The sequence below is a fragment of the Apteryx mantelli genome, chromosome 8 (assembly GCF_036417845.1).
Source record: "Apteryx mantelli isolate bAptMan1 chromosome 8, bAptMan1.hap1, whole genome shotgun sequence".
Classification (NCBI taxonomy): domain Eukaryota; kingdom Metazoa; phylum Chordata; class Aves; order Apterygiformes; family Apterygidae; genus Apteryx; species Apteryx mantelli.
The window spans coordinates 31,500,863-31,523,717 of NC_089985.1; the positions used below are offsets into that span (position 1 = coordinate 31,500,863).

The 22,855-nt window shown below is 44.4% G+C and overlaps 1 protein-coding gene across 1 annotated transcript in view; it reads right to left on the reverse strand.

The window, feature by feature from the left end:
* Window positions 1-572: 572 nt before the first annotated feature.
* Window positions 573-22,855, reverse strand: part of EIF2B3 (eukaryotic translation initiation factor 2B subunit gamma) — a 102,056-nt gene continuing 79,773 nt past the window's right edge. Inside the window, exons 11-12 of the mRNA XM_067301117.1 lie at window positions 12,573-12,676; window positions 573-788 (exon numbers count right to left, since the gene is read on the reverse strand). Coding sequence (XP_067157218.1) covers window positions 736-788; window positions 12,573-12,676 — 157 coding nt within the window. The 3' untranslated portion in view covers window positions 573-735. The remainder of the gene's footprint in view (window positions 789-12,572; window positions 12,677-22,855) is intronic.

Below are 22,855 nucleotides of genomic sequence, written 5' to 3' on the forward strand. Positions count from 1 at the left end.
CACCAAAATAAGGCAGATAGTATCCACTGTTTATGTTCCGCTTTCCTTCCACGTTCCCTCATCCCTCCAGCCCCCTCACATACTTGCTCTCGGGCAGGATTTCAAAGTAACGGCCCAAATTCAGCCCTAGTGGAAGTGGGCGCCAAACTCCTCAGTTGCATTACAGACTAGCAGAGGCGCAGATTAAACCCTTCTGCACTTTGGGGCAGCACCACGGGAGAGAGAGAGGAGGAGGAGGCGGCGGCGGCTGGTGAAGCTGCAGGGCTGCGAAGATGCCGCCTGCGTTGCCGCTGCGTTTCGCAGCCTGCCTGCCGCGTTGATGAGATGCGTAAGCAGCATCCCGAGCAGCTTCTTCCAGCGCCGGGGACGGCGGCGCGAGACTGCAGGGACTCGGTTTATAACACAGGGAGATCAGCTCAGTCGTTCTTCCGACTGGGCACAATCTGTGTGGTCCCCGCGCTTCGTCCTGCTGGAAAAGTACAGTGCGTTCGCTCGGCGCGCAGGAACCGATATTACCCGGCACAAACCCGCGTGCATGTCAATGAGGGGGGAGGGGCTGACGGACACACCGCTCTGTAAATACTTCTTTATTAAGACATAAATATAAAGCTGAACAGGAAAGGAGCAATGACAGGGTAAACTGTGCCAGTACTGATCTGTACGGATGATCTTACGATGCTGAACATCTGGTTCTGCTGCTGGCTTCCATAAAATCGCCTTTAAAACCTACTCGGGTTATATCTCCATCAGCTGTTCAGTGCCCACAATGACTTCATTAACATGTTTGGCTGAAAAGAGAGAGAGAGGGAGGAAAAGAAGAGGAATTGAGTTTTGTAGCCGTGTTTCAGACCTTGCATTTTTCAAATCTGCATCTTTAAAACAAATGAGAAAAGCAGATTTTAGGGAACTCAAACACAGATTTGCTGCCTTTCTTTGGACTCCAGCGTCTCTCAGACAGGATCCCACACACATGGCCAAAGCCTAAACAACTGACCAAACATCAGAAGGTTTGTCTAATGAGAGTTTTCACATGTATGTGTCACTACCAAACAACAAAGGCCCCACGGAAGTCACAGCTGCTGCTGACAGGTGTACACCGACGTCCGGGCAAGGGGCCGTCAACATCCAACACGGCAATCTGACATAAAATTAGTTATCAGCAGTCCAGCCTGGCCCTAAAGACTGCTGTGTGCCCCCAAAGTGCACTGAGCCTTGGGAGGTGAGGGGCTGCTCAGCATCAGGGACGCAGTCACCGAGACTCTCGGCAACCCCAGCTCAACTCTGGCCAAAAGGGGGTTTCTTTTTTAAACCTGACTTCTCCTTCCTGGATACAAAAAATCTAGATGAACTCCCTCCAAAATTGGCCACATGAAGCAAGGCCTCTGAGCGCAGTTATCACCTCTGCAGGGCTGAGGGGTGCAGGGATTCGGAGAACAGCCCACCTCAGACTCCCATGGAGCAGCTCTGTTGGAGCGGCCGTTTTTACAAGGTCACTCCTCTGCCTATTCCCAGGAGCTCTGCACAGCCTCACTGGACGTATTAATGTGCCAGTCCCTGCCCCAGCACTGTTAATACACTGTACTGAAAGAGCCTTCCATTTAAAATGCACAAGCAGCTTGTCAGGGAAGGACTGCAAATAAGGGATCTAAGGCCAAAGTAATAAAAACACAAAACTGAAAGACCAGTGCCTAAAAAAGCAAGCATGTGGCCTCAGAATGTGACACAATGCCTCTGTGCTCAAAGTGGGTGTCCTCAGGGTACCGTCAGGGTTAGGCAGGGAATCTAAATCACCCTCTGAGACTTGGACACCTATTCAGGTAGCGTTCAGGTGGTTTGAACCATGCTCCCAGGCTCTCAGTACCTCATTTTTTCCTTCTGTGCATCAGGAATAACAATCAGCTCTCGTATCCAGGGTGTCTGGGATAATCCATCAAGGCCTGTGAGGTGCTCAGATACATTAATGGAGACTGTGTTGTCTCCAACACCTTACACAGCAGTGGGGGTAGATAGCCAAGGATGATGTAAATAACTAGTTGTGTTTTATTTACCCACCTAAAACTCTTCCCCTCAGGGGAGAAGATTTTGCAAGATGGCTGGAAAACAACAAACATGCTACCTTCAGCTACACGTAAAGAAATTCCTGGCAATCCCCAAACTGGCCGGGCCAACACGATGCTTCTCTTTGTTTAGAATTCAAGACATTATCTTTGCACCAGGCAAACCATCACTCCAGAAAAAAGTTTGATTAAAAACAACTCTAGAAACTTCAAGGAGTATTTGCATCGTAGAAAGATAATTTCCAACTACAACCCCAACCCCACAATCATATGGATCCTTTTGACTCCTCAGCCTAGGGGACAGGGTTGGGTTAGCCACATCACTGCCTTTCAGAGACCCTTCCTGAGGACAAAGAATAAGGAGAACAAGGAGTCGCTTCTCACTTTCAGCCTCAGATCGAGTAATTCAATCCTTCACTCAGGGTATTTAGTGACAACTGATAATTAAACCTGGAGCCTCATGCTGATGTCTCAGAACTTGGATCGTGATGTTGGAGCTTGGAGCCCAATCTCTAGCACTTTGGGCAGGATGAGCAGAGGTGGATGTGGTGCTCAGGAAAATGAGGGACTGACTGTACGAGTGCCAGGTGCAAGTGTGATGTAGGTAGCACCACACAACCTCTCCAGCACAGCTCTGCCAATAGCCCCAAGTCCAGCCTTCGGCGTCTTTCTCCTCCCCTCCTGGACCCCACACAGCTTTGCCAAGGTACCTCAAATCCAACCTGCAGCACTTCTTGCTATAACATTCCTCACCCCCAACAACATTCCCAATATATCTCAAACAGGCCCTGTAGCAACTCCTGTGACTCCATTTCTGAACCTCCTCCAAGCAGACTACCTATCATGTTGATTTCTGTGATGTGACTAAGACCCTGGCTAGCATCCAGGGAGAGTAATTACGTTATGCCTCTGCAGATTAAACTTGCCTTCATCTACGCTTATAAAGCACCATGTCAATTTATGGTTCTATATATAGGTTATCTGTAGCAATATTTTTAATATGAAACTTTTTGCTTCGCTTCATACAGCATCCTGCACTGTCCTAAACTTGCAGAGCTGGGATGGGTCCTGTCACATACTTTGTTGTAGAGGTGGTACCAACTATTTGTGTTTTGCACTGACATGCTTATTGCACTTCTGATATCTTGTATTTTACATCTGATGATCTCAAAATACTTTTCAAGAGTGGGTGAATAAGAGCATTCTCATTTTACAGATAGGGAAACTGAGGCAGCAGCAAGTTCAGAGAGCTAAACAGCCTGCCAAAGTCGCACAGGAAACCAGAACACTCATTCCCTGATCTCCCTTTCCTCTGCCTGTTTCATCACCTCCTTGGTCCGTGTGGCCCAGATACTCTGAAGTGGGCACACTCAGCCTGCCCAGCATGTCACTACTACCTCAGAGACTCGCATAAAATCGCCAAACTCATTTCTCCTTGTACAGGCTAAAAGAAAACACATGAATGTGCCTGCCTTAAATCTGCGAGAAAGTTTTTAAGCAATAAAGGGAATGGTTTTGCTAGAAACAAAGCCTGATTCCGCATCCCGAAGGGATGTGATAGGCAGATAAGGATTCACCCTGCTTCGCTCTTTGCTTCCCAAAGCCCTCCTTGCAGCGGGAAGGGAATTCTGACTCCACTGTGTGTGCCAAAGAGAGCTGAGCTGTGGACAGCGTTTCATTATCAGCCACGGCTGCCAGTTGCCAGTGGCTCTGGCTGGTACCAGCAAGCTCAGTTCATGCAGAAACTCTGCCTGAAACTCGGGGGGGGGGGGTTGGGGAGGAGAGAAAAGTACCTCACATGCTTAGCTGTTCAGCTCCCTTCTCCTTCCCCAGCTCCCCATTAGGGATTTCTTACCAGGCTGCCTTTTATCTGACACTGGCAGGGTTACAGATGCATTCAGCCCACAGAGAGAGAGAGGGATTAGGGAAAGGACTTTCAGAAAGACTTAGAGTTGGACTCTGCAACCTTAAATCATGTTCAACTAGATCTTCTCAGATTGGGAGCATCTGGTGCTAAGCAAATCCAGAGCTGATCAACACATTCAACCTTCTGATTAGCACTTTGCTACAACTTGCTGACGCAGCCCAGCCTGAAGTCAGCCTGGGTGCTTGAACCGAATGTCCACAGAGATTTTACTGAGCGTAAATCAAAAACCTGTCACGCGTTATATATGCGTTCCTGCTTTGGAAGACATTTGTTTACACATACTGTACACTAGCCCCTTAAAAACATACGCACAACACAAGGAGAGCTAGCGAGCTGGGGAGCAGCACAACTTTTGGTGCTTGGCTAAAAACAAATTGTAATGCAAATAAACAGAGGGGCGGAAATGACTCCACATCCCAGCACAAACCTCACCACCAGAACGGGGGCCGCAGACCGAGCGCTTCCCTCTGCAGCCCAGCACAGCCTTCCTGGCAGGTTCCTGTGAAACTGCTTACAGAAAGGGGATGCCGGAGCATTCCTTTAAAAGCCATGTGAAAGCATCTCCTTGTTGTTTGCTCAATTAGCCCCAGACAGATTGCTGCTGCTGCTGCTGGTGGCAACGCTGGGTTGTAAAGGAGGAGGGGAAGGAGGGGAAAGGGAAAGAAAAAAAAAAGGTTAGGGCCTAGGCCCAGGACCACCACGAAGTTCCAGCCCTCAGGGGCTCCAGAAAACGTTCAGTTTACTCACTCAATTACATACACTGTTTTATAAACCCTTTAAAATAAAATAGAAAACAGTCCCTGGCACAGAATTACTGCTCTATTATACTGCAGTGATGAAAGCCACTGCTGTGTATTTGCTCTCTTTAAAGCAAGAGATAGTTTAACTTAAAAAACGAGGAAGGGGGGAGGGGTGGCTGCAGAAACGCATGCACGAAAACACGCTGTGGGTGGTTCCTACCACATTCACCCAGGACAGAAAGGATCAGAGAGTGGGAGAGAAGAGCAACTTGTCTCTGCAGTGATGGTTGGCCCTAGAAAAGCAGCCAGGTTGTGGGGCGGAAAGGAACTAAAGGGGCTTAAGGGGATGGGAAGCAGCTGAAGCTTGACTTTGGGAGGCTGGAGGGTGTTTTAAATTACATGTAGAGATAAAGAAGGGAAGCAGGTGATGGGGCCTGATTTGTTTGTGTTTACAGAGCAGCGGGGCTTTCCAGCCAAAGCCTGCTCTTTCCCTAGCCACACTTTACTTACGCAATAGCTAGAGATGGAGGGCGACCAAACGTGGCCCCAAAGGCCAAGGAGGGTCTCAGGGATTTCTCCCAAGCGCCTTGTTAACCCCACTGTGCAACAGTCAGCCACACCTGTAGGTCTCAGGGAGCGACGTTCCCCCGTGGGTCGCGTGTCCCGGCTGCTCCGAGAGGTGGGATGTGCAACTCGCCTCCAGGAGCACTAGGAATTGGGCTGGCAATGATTTCAGGCAAATCAGCTCTGGCCTGCAGCTGGGGGCCCCAGCCGAGCTTCCAGCCCAAAGAACAAGCAGTCAATACAGATCCCACTCCTCTGGTACGCTGACTCTGAGCAAACACCAATGCTCAGGGCCAACACCTGGTGCAGCGGAGGCTTTTCTGACAGTTCAATCAATATTAACCCCTTCACCCTCAAATCCTTCCAGGGGTATAGACATGTCTTGGGAGTGTAAGGTGAAAGCAACAATGAATTCAGTGCTCAAAGAGAGCTGATTTCAGTGTGGTTTGGACCAGGTGGATTGGAGGGAGTGAAGGAACTGGAAAGAGAGATGTATGGGAAAGTGATCACTAGGGGTTTTAGGAGAAAGTTTAGTCAAGGGAAAGTGAGATCAAGAACTAGGAATGTGCATGAGATAGCAAGTTCCTCTGGGAGAGGGAGACACTCAGAGTCCTGGTAACATGGCAGAGACCTAGCAACCTGTTTAAGAAGGGGACTGGATTATAGCGATCCATGTGCTCCCATGGTGATATCATCACCTCACAGCAAATGCCAGCATGGATCTCAGAAATGTCAGTCTGAAACACTCTATCCACACACTTCCTGCTAAGATGGCAGAGATGCCGTATTTGCCTGGAGACTGCTGCTTGCTTGGACACAAATGGAGGTCCCTTTCCTTTCTCAAGCGTCCATCAGGGTATTCTTCCTTGCTCTTTCATGTGGCTGAGCTCTAGCAGAGCACAAGTAGTTATTTTCTCTGCGTGGAGCATGTAAAAATATTTCCACAAGGTTAAGAACTGCTGTCTTACAGGTAGATTTTTCACAATCAACATGCTGCGAGTGCGGCAGTTCATTTAACCCATTCATTCAGGAAGCCTGAACTTCCCTGGCCAAGGGACTGATGGTGTGTGCAACTTCCCTGGCAGCAGAGGTGAGGACAAAGTGTTACTGAATGGATATTCTAGGGAAATTTTATGCCACCACTAAGGCCAGAACTCATAAACCATTTTTTTACAATTTGGAGAACAGGCTTATTAGGATCACTTAGAAACATGTCACTGATGCAAAAAAAATGACAACTTTTTAAAAGATGCCTGTTTTAACTGCCAACTAATGTCTTTGTCAGGGACACGCAGCATTTAAACTACTTCAGGGAACAAATCCCATGGACCTCTCAGTTTCACTATGACTTTACACCATTCCTACATCTTCTCCAGCTCATCTTGCGCTCCAGTGCACAATATACATGTGTGCACTGTTTAGTCTGTGTCTGTTCTTTGGGAGCTTTCATAACTCCCATCTGCACTGCAGCATGCTTTCTGATCCCAACTTGTACCATGCTAAGTGCTTTCAGTTCCCGAAGACTTTACCAGGAACTACTCCGTGTCTTACAACAGCAGATGCTGGGCCCTACTTAAATGCAGAGAGAGCATCAGAAAGTCTGTTAGTTCCTTCCTGTCCCCATCCTGCTACATCTTGGCTAGGGTGAAGCACCCTCACAAGCAGTCAACCACTCACATGTGGAGGTTTCCTAAACTGTACCTGCCTTCAGAGGATGCCATTAGAGAAAAATGTGCTGTTTGGCCCTCATTAATATAAAACAATCTTACACTGTTTCATTGAGAAGTCCTAGGACTCCAGGCTTGGAACAGGACTTGGAAAATGATCGGAAACAGGAGCTATTCCTTACTGGATATGTGCCTTTTTCTGTTCTTGTGAGAAACCACAGTTTTGGCTACGTGATAAGCCACTGGAAAAAAATCTCAGTTTGCACATGCTCTCAGGAGGGCAGCTAAAAGCCCCGGAGACTCTGTTTGCACAGAGCACTCTTGACCATGGAAGTGCAGGAGAAAAACAGGACTCCCCCCACACTTGTATCCCTGGGCTATGGACCAGTGCAGCACTAGGCACAGAACTGATTCTCTCCTGTGGCCAGAATGATCCTGCCCGGGCACTCAGGCGGTACGGAGAGGGATGCTGTCTGACTAAGAGCAGTCAGGAGACGAGTGCCAGATGGGAAATGGAGCATGGGACTGCTAGGCAAAGGGACTGGAAATAGCAGCTATGATCAGAGACCGGACGTGGAGTCAGGTGGGTGTCTGGGAATAACCAAGTAATCTCCATGAGACAAAGACTGGAGGAGAAGCCAAAGAGAAGACTGGGAATGGGATGAGACTGGTCCTGGAACAAAGAGTCAAAATAGAGAGGTTTCTAGCAGGAGTCAGGATCAGACAGGAAATAGCTGATGTAGTTGGGACTGAAGGGCTCATGCTGGGTGGCAGAAGCAGTAAAGCCTACGGTTACAAGAGCCTTCTCCCTCCAGCACCAGGAGTGGATCTCTGGGCTCCTGAGGCCCATGGACACCTGTGAAACCTGCTGGCAAAGAGCTTCTCTTGTCCTGCTCTAGATCCAGCTCCCCTTAAGGAAGAAAAACCACTACTGTTAGTTCCCATTACCTAGAGCAGCAGAAGCTGTACAATGGAGTTTAAGTTTCTGACCCTGCTAATGATCCATGCAAGGGCCAATATGACCCAATATAACAAAACTTTTTCAGACTGAGCCCCCTCCTTCTCTCAAAATTTACAAAGAGAATGTTAAGGCTAAAATATCAAGTCTGTAATAGCTTGGGATTGCCACAGGTCACATGCGCAGCTTTAGCTGAGCTTCCCTGCGCACACTTGCTAGGTGTATGATCACCTCTGCCACAGTCCTGCCCCACTGCATGCACAGGATAGGCATGTTCTGGAAGAGGCAGATGCAAGAAGGTACCCACAGCAGGAGGACAGACTCGTGGTCAAGGATGCTGAATGCTGCCCCGGAGAACCTGGCCCTACCCCTGCTGGTAACGTACACATCTTACTAGCAAGCTATTTCAGACATGATCACAGCACACTGCAGGCAGAGTGAATTAAGCAGGGCATCCTGGCTTTAAATCCATAAGGTACTATATAATGCTAAGTCCTAGACTTCTTAAATTGGCCAGTCAAAATGAACGGGCACTTACGATCTGAATCTCCCTGTCTCTCAGGTCTCTTTAAAAAAGGAGGAAAACCCAGCCACATTTACACTGAAGAGATGAAAATGAGGTTGTTAACTGTCATGAAGCATTAAGATGATGAATGATGCAGAAAGGCCATAAGAAAGGAAAGATCCTGTCTCTTGCATAGTACATAGTATTTAAGGTTTCAGCCACAAACTGAAAAATGATAGGAAAATGAGGAATATAGAACAACTCTGCATTCAGCAAATGTTACCCATTCTGGGCACTGACTGTGGCAGGGGCACCAAGGAAAACAAAAATACATGGTTGCACAAAAACTGTACAGAACCAAGCACAGTAAAGTCTTAGCCTACACCTTGGTCATGGAGCTAATGCTACTACTAAGTGTGCCAGGATGCCAAGCAAAGATTACACCAGCACCCTGAATGCTGGTAATTTTTCCCTTCCTGCACATACACTTTGCAGCAACAACATTGCTGTAATGCAGTTTTTGGGTGTGCAATGATTCAAGCAGTCCCCAGATTTTATTGGCCCTTTAATATCCAACACATATGACATCCCTGTCCCAAAGACAACAAAGATGAAAGTGGGGAATAAGGTGGGAAGTTCTGTGTGGATTTTGCTGGTTCTGTCCTATGTGCCTGTCTTCACAATGTCTCTTTCTCGGTGTTGCTTTGAGGAAAGGTTATGCCAATTTGTTGCACACGCCTCTTCCTGACTAACCTATACCAGATGTATAACTTACTCCCTGCTGAATCTGGCCTAGAGACTCCTTTGGGAACTGTACTCACTGACTCTAGGGCTCATCTGACTCCTTGACTGGCCCATCAGCTACACTTCCTTTCTCTAGTCCTGCTTCAATGAGTGCATGCTGGTTTTGAGCTCCTCTTTAAAAACAGGTTCATCAGAAAGGCTGGAGCATAATCCTAATAACTGTCTTAGAAACAATGACTGAATGCTTTGTGCAATTAAATTCTTTCAGAACTGCTGCCTGCCATCTCCTATCCCTTTAACAATTACCTCCTTTTTCTTAGGTACCAACATGTTTTTCAAACTGCTACCTGGGTGAGGTAGCTTTCAAAATGCCTGTTAATTCTCTACCAGCAAATTCCTTAAATTAAAGTATCAAAGAGGAAGGAAAGTGGATGCTTCCTAAGCACGGTAATAAAAGCAGGAGGGAGAGAATGGTAGGGCTCTCTGGAGGCATTGCTTGCAAATCCAGAAGTTTAAAAAAACTCCATACCTTGATGGTAAGAGAGGCACTTAAAATGTACCATCTCTGGCCAGCAGTGTGATGGGGCTGAAGTCAACACAGGACTGGGAAGTCACTGCTCACAGTTACCTGGCCTCCCTGTGTCTCTAACTTTCTTTTCAGTTTGGAAGTAATAGGCTGCATCTGATCTACCCCAAAAGCTAGTGTTGGAGTGTTCCTCTAGTTAGGTGTCCAGAGCTTTGCCAAGCCCATTATTAAGTGATGAGGTCTCCCACCACGTCCCCAGGGAGATTATCCCACAGCCCACCAGACCACATCGTTAGGAAAATGTTCTAGATATCCAACCTAAATTGTGTTTAAATCAATCCCATTATTCCCAGCTGTACCATTTGGACCACCCTAACTATGCCCTTGCCTCTTCTGCAGAAGGAAAAGGATGAGAGCAGGTTTGAGTTACATTTGCCTATCACTTGTGGTAGCTGCTCTTCTGCCATGCTCCTTGCATGGAAATGGAGCTCTCTTTCTTAAAGGAGGTCAGTGCACCACTGTCTCAAAGAGCTCTTGTAACTTGAACCGCCTGGGCAGTGTGGCCAGGACTCATAGAGCAGAGCAGGGAGCAAACAGACAGTTCTGCAGTAAAGTCAACTGTGGGATTTGCTTGGGGCTTTGTAGGATGATGCAGAGATCTCTGTACCTTTGACAAATCCTGGCTGATGCTTTGGAATAAGGGACTGCTGTATTTTTTTAATGTTTCTGGGAAGGTGTATGCAGCTTTGCTGAGCAGACTTCTAGCATGTAGCTTCCAGACCAGGATCAACAGCCAGCTACTACCGTTTACATCTTCTGAAGTGTGATCAGCTTGCAACAAAGGGTGGCTCCAACCCAAGAGAACTATTTTTTTCTAACCTGGCTGTGGAGGCTGGAGTTTGAGGAAGGAAAAGTTACCAAACAGAACAACACAGCCAAAGTCTTGATGAAAGGGGGAATATGGAAACAGGCTTAAAGGGCCACACCAAAAGCTTGGCACAACATACAGGAAGTCTTGGGCAGGGGAAGGGAAGTCATGGGCATGTTTTCACAGCGAGAAAGAGAGGGCCCAGTTTACTGTGGGACTAGCCAAGGTCAGAAGAGACATGCTGGCCTGGAAAGACTCCATAGTTCAGGAAATAAGTCATGAACTGCACAGAGAGATCCCAGACCACCGAGGAGAACCAGACCCCAGCCCAAAAAAATTCCAGAATGGTTAGGAAACTGAGGCAGGGAAATGAACTGAGTCTTTATTATTTTTTCTCACTCAGAATACTTGCGTATTCATAATCTACCCAAATGTGTCTTTGTTAATGTCAGTCATACTTTCCTAAAAAGTTCAGCTAGAGAGCCCACACACTCATTGAGCACTGGGTTTAAGCTTTGCAGAGGTGAGCACCAGCCTCTACAAGAACAGGCAAATGAACCATGGGTTTCAGCTCTGTTTCTCTCCCTCCAAACACATCTAGAGACCCTGAAAAAGGTTCAGACAAGGATGACAAGGATAATCAAGGAAAAAGAATGGCTTCCATACCAAAATCAGCCAGACTAGGATCTGCATCCTGGAAGAGACAACTGAAGTAGATGTGAGTGAGGTCAAAAGGTGGTATTTCTGTTTGATACGATCTACTAAAGAAATCAAGCATAGTTTTATTTCGTAAAATATTAGCTAAATCTACATCCTGCCTCCTCATAGTTCACACTGCAGATTAACAACCAAATGTGACGCTGAGGCCGCTGATTCAGACTGATGTGATGGGCAAAGCCATGAGTAAGCAAAAACTGAGATATACATGACCAAGACCACAGTGCAGAGGAGAACACACAAGAGATGTTTCCTAGAGTATCTGAGACTCGCAACTGCAGTATCAATACTTTGTTTTCATCAATCTTTTTTGCTTTTAGTTTCAAACTAAAGGAAAACTTGTCATGCAAATAGCTGACAGTAGGTCATGCTATACTTCGTAAGTGCAAACCTTGCTCTGTGCTAGGACAGTTACAATCAGGAAGCCACCCATATGCTATAAAGACAAAGCAAGCAAACAAATCCTGGTCTGACCAAATAACTTCACAGGGAGCCTGCAAAGGAACCCACTTTTGTCCTCAGCCCACACCCTAGAGCAGGGATCTGCCAAACCCCAACCATAAATATTCATCAAAAAGCCCTCTGCTTGGGATGCAGTCATTGAGACAGCCATTTCCTGCCCATTATCTGTTAGGGCAGGAAATCAACAGTTCCACTCAGGCGGTTACTGAGCCATTGCTACTCACAGTTTGACTGGATGGCCTGACTTTGCCCAAATGAGGGCCATGCAGTGGTAACCCCTCTGAAGCCCCCAAATAGCATTTTGTTTAAGTAAAGCAGATCTTAATGTAGCTGCCCTTGCACTTAGTACTGAGCATAGCAGCTCCTAGTATGATATTCCACCTTGAGCTTCTGCTTGGAGCAAGGTGGATGGGAGCATCCTGGCACCCTTGGCCAGTAGCATCTACAAAGAGAAGGAAGTCTGTGCAACCAATAATTTGAATGCATCACCCTGACACTGATAAAGGTTATCAGTTAAAATAATAGCTCCTTCTGCCGAGGACAACTTCAAGGCTGATCTAACTGTAGTCTCTGGGAAAAGACTGTCTCAGCACCCAGTCTTGCTCTTTATAATAAAACAGTGTTTTTCTGCCATCTTCAGAGGAGGAAGTCCCTGAACTACTCTTATGCCAAGAAGCTGTACTTTCCATGAAAAAGCAAATCCTAGCATTATTGGACACCATGTTGTAGAATGGCTACTGTTTACTGGCCCTTTATGAAGAAATAGGAGTAAAATCATAAGTAAGAAATACTAAAAAAAAAATACAAATGCATTGCAAATACAGCTTCTCTGCTTACCTTTGGTTTCCAGCCGCTGATCGCTACCAATCAAACAGTCCTTGATTTCTGCACCTTTCTCTATCACGGCATTATGACAAATAACACTGCCCTGAAGACAGCACCTACAACACAAAAACAAAGTGAAGCAAGAAAATGATTTAAAATGACGGGCAAAAAACAAAGGTATCTGCCAGAGTATCTAATAAGCCTATGACATGATCCTGAAAGTAGATTCAGGTATGCTCTTTTCTCAAAATCTCCACTTTTCTTGTCCTGATCCTCACATCCTGTTCCTGGAAAAACTTAAATGTCATTTGTCAGAACAGGTTTGCAAAAAAAGTTTCTAGCTTTACCTCCTGTTAGAATTGCTTTTCTGTATACTTCTTTAACAGAATAAACATTGCCAGAGGACTCCGTAGATGGGACACTGGCCTGGGACCTGGAATCTGGATCAAGTCTCAGTTTTTCCACAGACTTCCTGGGGAACTGCAGAGGTCACTTTTATGCCTCAGTTGTCCAGTTAAAAAGAAGAGAAGGAGCTCATTCCTTCCCTGAGAATTTTGCTGAGAAGTTTCATACAGATCAACACCTCAACCAGTAGACCTTGTTCATGTTACATTCAAGCACCCAAATATGATTGCTCTGCAATATCAAACCAATGAACCCACGCCGATGGAACCTGGAACTCCTCTAATCTCTTAGGAGATATTCGCATTCATGTAGCCTTAGACACCACAAAGTCTGAAATGCTGCATAGGGCACAGCTAAGCAGGACTGAGCTTTACAAAAGCAACTTTCGTTCTTGCAAAATGTTTCTGAAATCTGCAGTAACAAGCTTTCAGATCTGCTGATCTGATCTGATCTTGGAGATAGGAAAGAAGTTCAAAAGTCCAAGTGCTGGCTCCATAACTCCCCTGCTGAGGGATACTGAAGGAGTTACTGCATTGGTCTGTGCCTGTCCAAGCAGTAAAATGGAAATTGTGAATCTTAGCAAATATCCATGATGTGTACTCAAATGCTGCTCGGTCAACACCATGAGTAGTGTTAAATGGTATTAAATGTAGTTTCTTTCAAAGTTATGGAGAAAAAACATAGCTATTCTGCAGATGATTTGTTTCCTGATTTTTACATGAGCAAAGATAGCTAGAAATCATTGAAGGACAGAGAATTTGAAGGCATCCAGCTAAAAGGTGCTTAAAAATAATACTTCATCAAGTCTAACACATCAAAAACAGCAGATTGTGAGAAAGGTATAAGCAAGATATATAACCCCAGATAGACGCAGATAATCTGCCCCCTCATATTAGTTCCACTCTGAATCATATCGTTTAATAACTCTGCCACATTTCTGCTAATATTAATTATAAGAATCATGAATATTCTTGCTATCCTCAGTCAAACAGCAGATCTCTTTTCAAAGTTTTTGGCTTCAATGATTTTCTATGATGTGGTGACTCCCACAGTTTAATGAACCACTGTGACACCTCCAGCTGTTCCCTACCTTGGTCACAAGTTTACCACTGCTTAACACTTTCACTGCACTAGTGAAACACCACTGCACTGCACCATCAGGCTGGCTCATGGACAGCAGAGCTATCATGGAGCTTGAGCTGCCAGCGCAGAGGGGCTTTGGTGGAAGGGCAGAACCCTCAGCCTAATTTCATATCCTGGGGAGAGCTAGCCAGCTGTGTTCCTCAGGAGAAAAAAGAAATATCAATCCTCACTCCGGACTGCCAATCCTAAAATTAATTGCCATTATTTTCCTGCTAACACATCCTCACTATCGATTATACAAATTCTTTAAACAAAAAATTCTGCTGCTTATGATAGTCAGAGCAGAACCCATCTGCCTCGCGAAAACAGTATGAACTCTGCAGGAGTAAAGCAGTAAAAGTGGACCTCAGCCACACTGGTTAGCAGTTACGACTCCCCCTGAACAGACTGTCCCCTCTGAACAATCATTCTTTCAGCTCACTTAAACTCCCCCTCATCTGACCTATAAGGAGGCAATATGAGCAATTATGCTACAAGTCACCAGCTCAGGTTGCCCTGGCAAGGTTTCTACTAACATGTTAATAAGAGAAAAAGTGGCAAAGATACACAGCAGACCCCCGCCTGCCTTTGCTCTCACACTGTCACAATCCACTTCCTTTCCAATACAGCAGCGCGGGCCATCCTCTTGTGCAACAGTGTTTGCTTAGAGAGAACATTCAACATTTGGAACCAGGCTAGGAAATGAATCAGTGGAGGGAGAACTGCCCGCCGCTGCTGCGACTCTGGCTTGGCTTTCAAGAGGACTAGCGAAGGTGATGGGAGAGATTCCTCGTTTCCCACTGAAATGGCTCCCGTCCAAAATGCATACTCCAAAACACCCTCCTCCTCCATCACTTTGCACCATTCAGAAGAGAGCTTTCCCCTGCTTTGGGAGGGCCCAATTTTTAGGTTCCCATCAGCTATCATTTCTTTGGAGCACAAGAGCAGCCTTGGGTATGCTATACCTCTCAGTATTATCCTCATGGGCTGTAACACAAACGGAAAAGGGATTTAAGCTGTCGTTCTGGAGTTCAGACTGGAGAACACTGGATGTGTGCTCAGAGCCTACTTGGGGATAGTTTTTCAACTCCCAGGGAAAGAACAGCATTGTAAAAAAGAAACTGCTGATGACATTAACATCAAAGATAAGGAGGTTTCCTGCCAAACCATTTGTTGGGAAGGACAGGCCAGGGAACCAAGATGAACTTGTTTGTGCCAGGTGCTTGCAAACCTATCCTTGTCCAGTGCCAGTGAAAAAATAAAGTACTCTGCCACCCCAGGAGTTTCTTAAAACTTATAAAACCAACTAAATGCAGAAGTTTTAAAACCATACTCAGCACTAGGATTACTCCAATCACACAAAATAGCAGTGAATCCGGCTTTTATTGCTCAAGTGGAACAAAACTTCAAGAGATAAAAACACAATTTGTGGGTGTTCCCTTCACCCGCTGACAGATGTAATACAGCCATTTTGAAACCATTTGTAAATGCCTTTTTTAAACTATGCCATAAAGCCTGCCAAGAGAAGTATTTTGTGTGTTTATTTAATTTTTACTATTTTTTTTAAATTGAAGAGTAAAGAATAAACTTTTATTCCCTTGCAGGGTAAATATCACATCTCACGACAATCTGCTGTATTCTCCTTGGATAAATAGCCGCTGTGATTCCTGGCTTGCTTAACAAATAGGTGCTATTAGTCCTCATAGGTGATCTGACAGCATTCAGCTTCATTGACATTGTTGTGTGTGCGCATATGCACATATTTGATGTACTGCTTTATAATGCAAACCATATTTATTTTTCTTCCTAAAATGTAGTATATTTTTAAACTTTTCAGCACTGTGAAAATGGATATCTTCTGACCTTAAAATCCAAAGAGCATGTTCAAACCCACAAGAGGAACTAATTTGGGGCATTTGATTTATGGCTGAAATTTCAATTTGAATTTGTTTTAAGTGTAATCACAAACTGAAAGTCTGGCAGCTCAGTGTTTTTTAGAAAATAAATAAAAATATTCAGTGTGCGTCTGCATTCTAGAGAGAGCGTTTTACAAGCCCAGTCCTGTAGTGGTAACAGATGTAGATTTCGGCTAGCTAAGACATTAATTTGTTATACAGGTACAATGTGTGAATGCAAGCATAGGGAAGAGAGAGAGCGAGTGTGTGTGTATGTGTGCGCATGTGTGTATATTATGCGCCTGTATCTGAGAGACAGAGAGGCTGACTTGGGTTTTTTTTTAAAAAAAGCGAGAGAACAAGAGCAAAAGGAGTAGTGGCCAAGGAGGCATGGGGGGATTACAAGGATTTAGGTCTTTAAACTGCGGGACCACCTAACAAGATCACTCCGAAATGCCACTAATTTCAGTTAAGGCCACAGACCCCCCTTCCTCTGCCCTCCCTCTCTCCCCCATTGTAAACAACTAATCCCAGCAGAAAACAACAGAGAGCAAAATGTACACACATTCTGCAACATTCCAGGTCCTTCTTTATCTTCTATTTATTTTTCTAAAAGGTCAGCGTATGTATGGAGCAAGGAGGGGGAGGGGGGAGAAAGCCAAAAAACCTCAAGTCCATCTCTTGTGTGGGCTTGAAGGAAGCTGGGAGAAAGCAAAGTCCAAGAGCATACAATCTGAAGCTTTTATAGCACAGCCATTCCTGGCCTCAGCTTACTTCCCCCTCCCTCTATTTGTGGCAAAGTCACATAGCTTTAAACCAAAGGACAGGGTGGTCGATTACATCTGAAAGAAATGTAAAGAATTGAGAAAGAATTCCATCTCCTGTCGAAATTATAAATAAGGAAGTATTAGTCCCAGAGACAGGCTGATTTATGCAGCCCTGGAACTGCTGACTTTCAGGCTGAGTATCAGTCTATAAATCAAACTCTTAAATCAAGTGTGTCAATCGCTGCAGCGCTGAGACACTTAAGGAAAGAAAGGCACCTTCCACTGAAAGCAGGAGGATTGCCAGGGGACCGAGGCGCTGTACCTTTCTTAATTTTCTAAAGTGTAAATCTGAGATCAAACATCCTTGGGGGGAACGGGAAATCAAAATAGGGAGTGCTCGGCACACCGGGAGCCGGCTGCAGGATTCCAGGACACAACCCCCTAATTACAGGCTACCCGCTGATTATTTAGGACTCTGTGATTAAAGTGATGAACGCTCCCGGGAGAAAGGGGCTTAAGTAACTGAGGTCAAGACCTCAACTGCAGTTCTCGCCCTAGTCGCGCAAGCTTAGGAAGGTATGAATGTCACAGGTTTGCCTTACAGCAAATCTCCTGAAATGCCAATGGAAGCTATCCAGGTCTGCTAGTTTAATCCAATTGTGCCAAAAAAACGACATAATCTCTGTTGGGCAGCAAAGCAAATGAGGTGTCTAAAATGTAATGCTTAAAAATACAGACTCGAGAGGAAGAAAGAGCCTGAGGCATAAAGCTTAGGACAGTCTGTTGGTAATGTTCTGCCACGCCAAGAAGTCAGGTCTTCTGCTCCTCTGGATGAGCTACGAAACAGAGCCTGATTCAAGAGTTAAAAGTTAAGGGTGACATGCCTCGGCAGCTACTTTGCTGACCGAGGGGTAACAGCTGCGGATTCCCCTCAGAGCAACATCCCATTGTGCCTTGACCAAGAAGATAACAGCCACAACAGGCACCTTAACGGTGAGAGGTGGCAAAGAGGCAGGTAGAGAGCTCTAAAACCTACCAGCAACCCCTGGTTGCAGGAACGCCCTGCAGCCAGAGAGTCAGTGGCTGGGACATACAATCACAGGGATGAGGCACAAAGACCATGGGAAAATAGGGAAGAGGCAAAAACACTATTAGGAAACTCGAGAACCTGAAATGCTGCCTTCATCAGCATTTATTTTTACACACTAAGATGCAGAACTCAGGGTACTGTGAATCTCACATTAAACACTCAAGTAAATACCAAAGACTACAATAGATGCCAACGTACATGCTATAATTTATAGATACATTTCAAAGCAAGCATTCTTATGTGAATTTGGGCTTTGATCTCCTGTTTTTCCCCTTGGGGGTAACAAAAACATTCTACCAACCCCCTAAATTCTTAACCCATCTCTGAGGGTGTTTTCACTAAGGAGCTTGTTTAATTTCTCTCTTCTAGCCAAACTCATCACTGTGGTATGGCTCCTTTACACTTCCCCACACCCTAAACATTTTGCATTACATATTGCATATACTTGCCAGCACTCGTATTTTCCAGTGAAAGTTCAACTGACCTTAAAGAATTGCCTCTAACCTACCTTAACTTGTTTTATTAAGTGAAACTTAGGCTGCCAGGGGAGGTGGCCTGGAAGGTTGTGCCTCACCTCTGAAACTTCAGTTATATTTGGCTGATCTTGGAACAAACAAATTGGTAGCCTTTTACGCAGCTGAAAGCCCAATTTTGCACACTTCAGCAAAAGTACACTGAAACTTGTTTTACAGCAGGAAACCTCACACATGGGAAAACTGACCTTTCTCTGGATTCACTCTTTTACAGAGAAGCAGGGCCATGTCCTACATGAATTTAAAAACTCTCAGCTGATGCCCAGGAAAAGCTACCAATTTCTATTTTAAGGTAACAAAGCATGTTGATTCCCAGCTCTGTGTTTGCTTTACTTGCTCAACAGTTGGCACAGCCAGACTGAGAGAGGGATAGTTAACACATACTGTAGAAAGACACTTTCTCTGGGGGTTTTCAAGCGCAATTCTGGGTTAGGAACTGTATCCCTCCATTGGACATTATTTGTTAAATCAACTCCTGTACCATATGGGCTAGGTTTACAAGTAAAAGAGGACTTTCTAAATGTCCCTCTTACAAATTGAGTCTGGATTCTTCAAGTTGAGCTGAACTTGTTCAGTCCCACTGTTCCCTTAGGAAATTACAGGAACACTTCTGGCACAACATGAGAATTCTTCCTTTTCCATACCCAGGTTGAGGAAGCTTTTCAAGAACACCAAAGGCACTTACACACAGACTCCCACCAGAAATCAATAGCAATCAGGTTCCATTATTTCCATGTGGCTAGCAGGAGGCAGAGAAGTTTATTTATACCTCTGAAATCAGACACAACTCTGGCCACATAAAGAAGCAGATCAGCAGAGTGAGAGGGGCTGTTTTAAAATGCCACTTTTCTGAGCTGATGCATGCTTTAAGTTCAACATCTGATGTACAAGATGTTTAGAAAATTGGGAAGAGCTTCCTGCATTATCAGGGAAACATCTGTATCTGAGATTAAAAAGCAGGTGGTTCATTTAACACAGACTGATGTACAGGGAAACTAGCCAGAAGAAAATGCTTTTGAGGAGTTGCTGGTAATAATGGTTCAGACATTCATGATATAACAGGTTCTATATGAGAAATATTCTAAATACATTAGATATAGCACAATTCAACTTCAGTTGAAACTAACTGAAAACTAGCCCTATAAGTAAGTTAACTGCTTTCTGCTCACTGGTTTCTTAGTTTGTCCTCTCTCCTCCAATTTATCTTTGGAGAAAGCCAACTCTGTGGGCCACAGATTGTCTCTATTCAATATCTTACACAGCATGTGCATTGAATTAAATAGTAGAATGAAAATAATGGTTACTGACCAAAAGAGTTTACAGCATAAAACCAAGAGGTGTGACAGAATGGACAGACCATATTTAGTACACAACCAAGAGAAATAACAGCCCTTCTTACAGGCAAGCACCATATCTAACTTTGTCCATATATTTGTGCTTATCATGCTTATCCACATACTTGATATATTTATCCACATATACACTTTATCCATATGTTTAAACTGAGCAGACGTGTGTGCTTTTTCTGAATCAAGTTCGTATTTTTTCCTTTGCTCTCTGCAATATCCATTCTAAACTTGGTTTTCTTTCTAGGGCTACCTAGGGCTGGGGTGCGATTAGTATTGCGAGAAAAACTGTCCAGAAGACAACAGCCCTCTTAAAAAGTGGTTTAAAAAATAAAATGTTTGGGAATCCCAGAATAAACCAAACTTTATTTCCATCTTTGCAAGCTATGGTGCTGGAAACAACTTCATCTTCTCATTCCTTCTCATGAGGGAATGTGCTATAAAATATATTTTACAATTTCAACAAATATTGCCTTGGCAATAGGATCATTCCTTTGTACTGCTATTATCCAAGGGGAGAAAGACCACTTATGTGCTGAACCCCTATAAATGCTCAATTCCATCCTGGTTTTAATTAAAACTTTCTTCAAACCACTCACTGTTTCTACATCAGGTGCTGATTTGGCACTATTGAGGAAACAACCAATAAACTTCACAATCAATCTGCAGTTAGTAGTCAATCCAGCTCAGCTTGCTTGTTGTTTTTTTCCTTTATACATTTTCTCATAGAAAGTAGCAATAAATTGGAGACATGGTAAACTAGAGTAGCATTTAACTGGTCACATGTGGTCTCTCTTCAATCCATTGCTGAGTAACGTTACAGCAACTGTGCCATCTATTTCTACACAGGTAGCTGGAACATGTTTAACAAAATCCAACACTTAACTTACCGTCTTGATACGACTGAACAAGGAAAATGCTAGTTTTGGCCAACATTAACATTAACAGTACCAGTTCTTCTTCCACAAATCTGGCTAATATAGTCCTTCATACAAATTTTTAATCCAGCCCATTCTTTCTGCCTAGGTATTTAGAACTCCCAAAGGCTTTCTACATTTCCCAATGGGATTAGTCTAACTTTCTTTCTGTCCTCAATATTCAAATCACCTCCCTGCAGTTTTCATAACCCACAGCTCTCAGCGGCATCTCCCCTGCATTCCAACTTTCCTGATGCTGCAATACTTTGCCGTTTGCTGCCATCATGTGCGGTGTGATCTGGAGCATATCTGCTTTTCTTTTTACTCCCTTCCCCTTCCAAAAGGTAATCCTGGCACAGTGTCATATGGGGAGTTTCACCAGTTCTCTTTGGGTAGTATGTGTTTATGTAGTTCCAGCTACATGCTTATAGCTTTACAAACACAATAAGCAGATGAAGTTATTGTTCAATAGTTCATGCCCCTGCATACACACACAATACTGCGAGTCACATCTGCAATCCCAGCCCTGCAGTTCCTGAACCGCGACTGCCCGTTGCGTCAGACTCCCTGGCAATTGTCTGCTGCAGGCTCCTCTCTGGAAGGAAGCTGCTGCTTCTCCCACTGCTATTCACATTTGGTCATATAGCTTGAGAAGTTTCATAGCACCTTCCTGTGAGGAATCTTTTGACACATCCTGTCCGAGTATAGCCACACAAATGACACCAGGATATACACAACATCTTACAGTCAAACAGGGAACCTTGCAGAGTTGCAATTAGAGAATTGTTAAAGGCCAGGAATGGAAATACCAAAGAGCCGCAGTGTCTGCCCTTCAGAGCTTACAATTCTAGATCTCGCAGTTTATCCTGGCAAGCCCCTGTACCACATGTTGCATCTCTGTCTGCAGACTGTAAAACACAGAACCAGAATGTGTTAGAAATAGCTAGGGAGAGCAAAATGAACACTGGAACAGCTTGCCCAAGTGGTCGATAGCCTTTGAATTGTTTATAATTTTGAAATGAAAATGATCTGCCATCTTTTAAAACCAACAGCTGCTGAGTTCAACTCAGCAGGTACTGCATAAATTTCTCTGGCCTGTGCCAGGCAGATGACCAGATAAGGTATTATAATGATCTTTTCTGTCTTTAAAAAATAATCAACCCCTACCCAGTGAGCAGTTTGTTCTGATAAAAGTACTGGTGAGACAAGCTGCGCTTCCCTGGTTACTCTGTGAAGATCTGGTACTTTCTAGCTGTGCAGGTGAAACCTTGGATGTAATCTTGGGCCATTTGTGTCTTGATGTCACCCCCTCTGAAATAATCACAGCAGCCTATTAATGACTTCCATAAAAATGGTTATGACTGCATATTGCTTCATGACATTTCTTTGAATAAAGACTGAAGCAAAATACTTCATTTCAGAGACTAAATCTGCCATGGAGTTCCTATGGTACTGACCCCCAGCATGTCAGCAGGGCCATTTCAAAGCACCGCTTACTGTGGACCTTTCAACTTGATATTTATCTGAGCTTCTAACATCTTGTCTCCTCAGCTAATCTGTAAGTAGTCCAATAACCTTTTTTTTCCTATTATAGTCTCATCTCTTGAATCTTTCCCAGGAAAACTTTCAGCTTCCACAACAAAGGAACAAAGATATACTGTGCACACGACAAAATGGCAAAGCTCCTTTCAGTAAGTGTATACACTATGATCTTTTTACTAACAAACAAGAGATTTCTAAATCTTTATCTGCTAGGATGGAATACAGGATTCAACATGATTTTCCTGTTAATATTACTTGCAATGCTCAGAGCCCTTCGGCACAAGGTCCTATATAACCAGAACAATTAGACAATTCCTGCTGCCAGAAGCTAACAAAATAAGTAAAACTACAAGGCTGCTAAAAATAAAGCCAAGTTTTAAAAAACAAAACAAAACCCCAAACAGAAACCTGAAGCTAAATTCCTCCATCCATACCGAGGTCTCATTTCATGGAGGCTAAGTATGCCCAGCTACTTCAACCTGAGTTGCTGGTAGGGTTTACACATGTAAGATGCCATCTTCCGGTACCAAAGGAAACAAAGTTAGCACACTCAGGTCAACATAATTCATTGCAAGATTGTCTGCAAACTCTAACAACTCTAATTTCTGTTATATGAAGAGATCAGAGTGCAGTTAATGTAACAGAGATACACATCTCATTTGCAAACAGTCTCCCTAC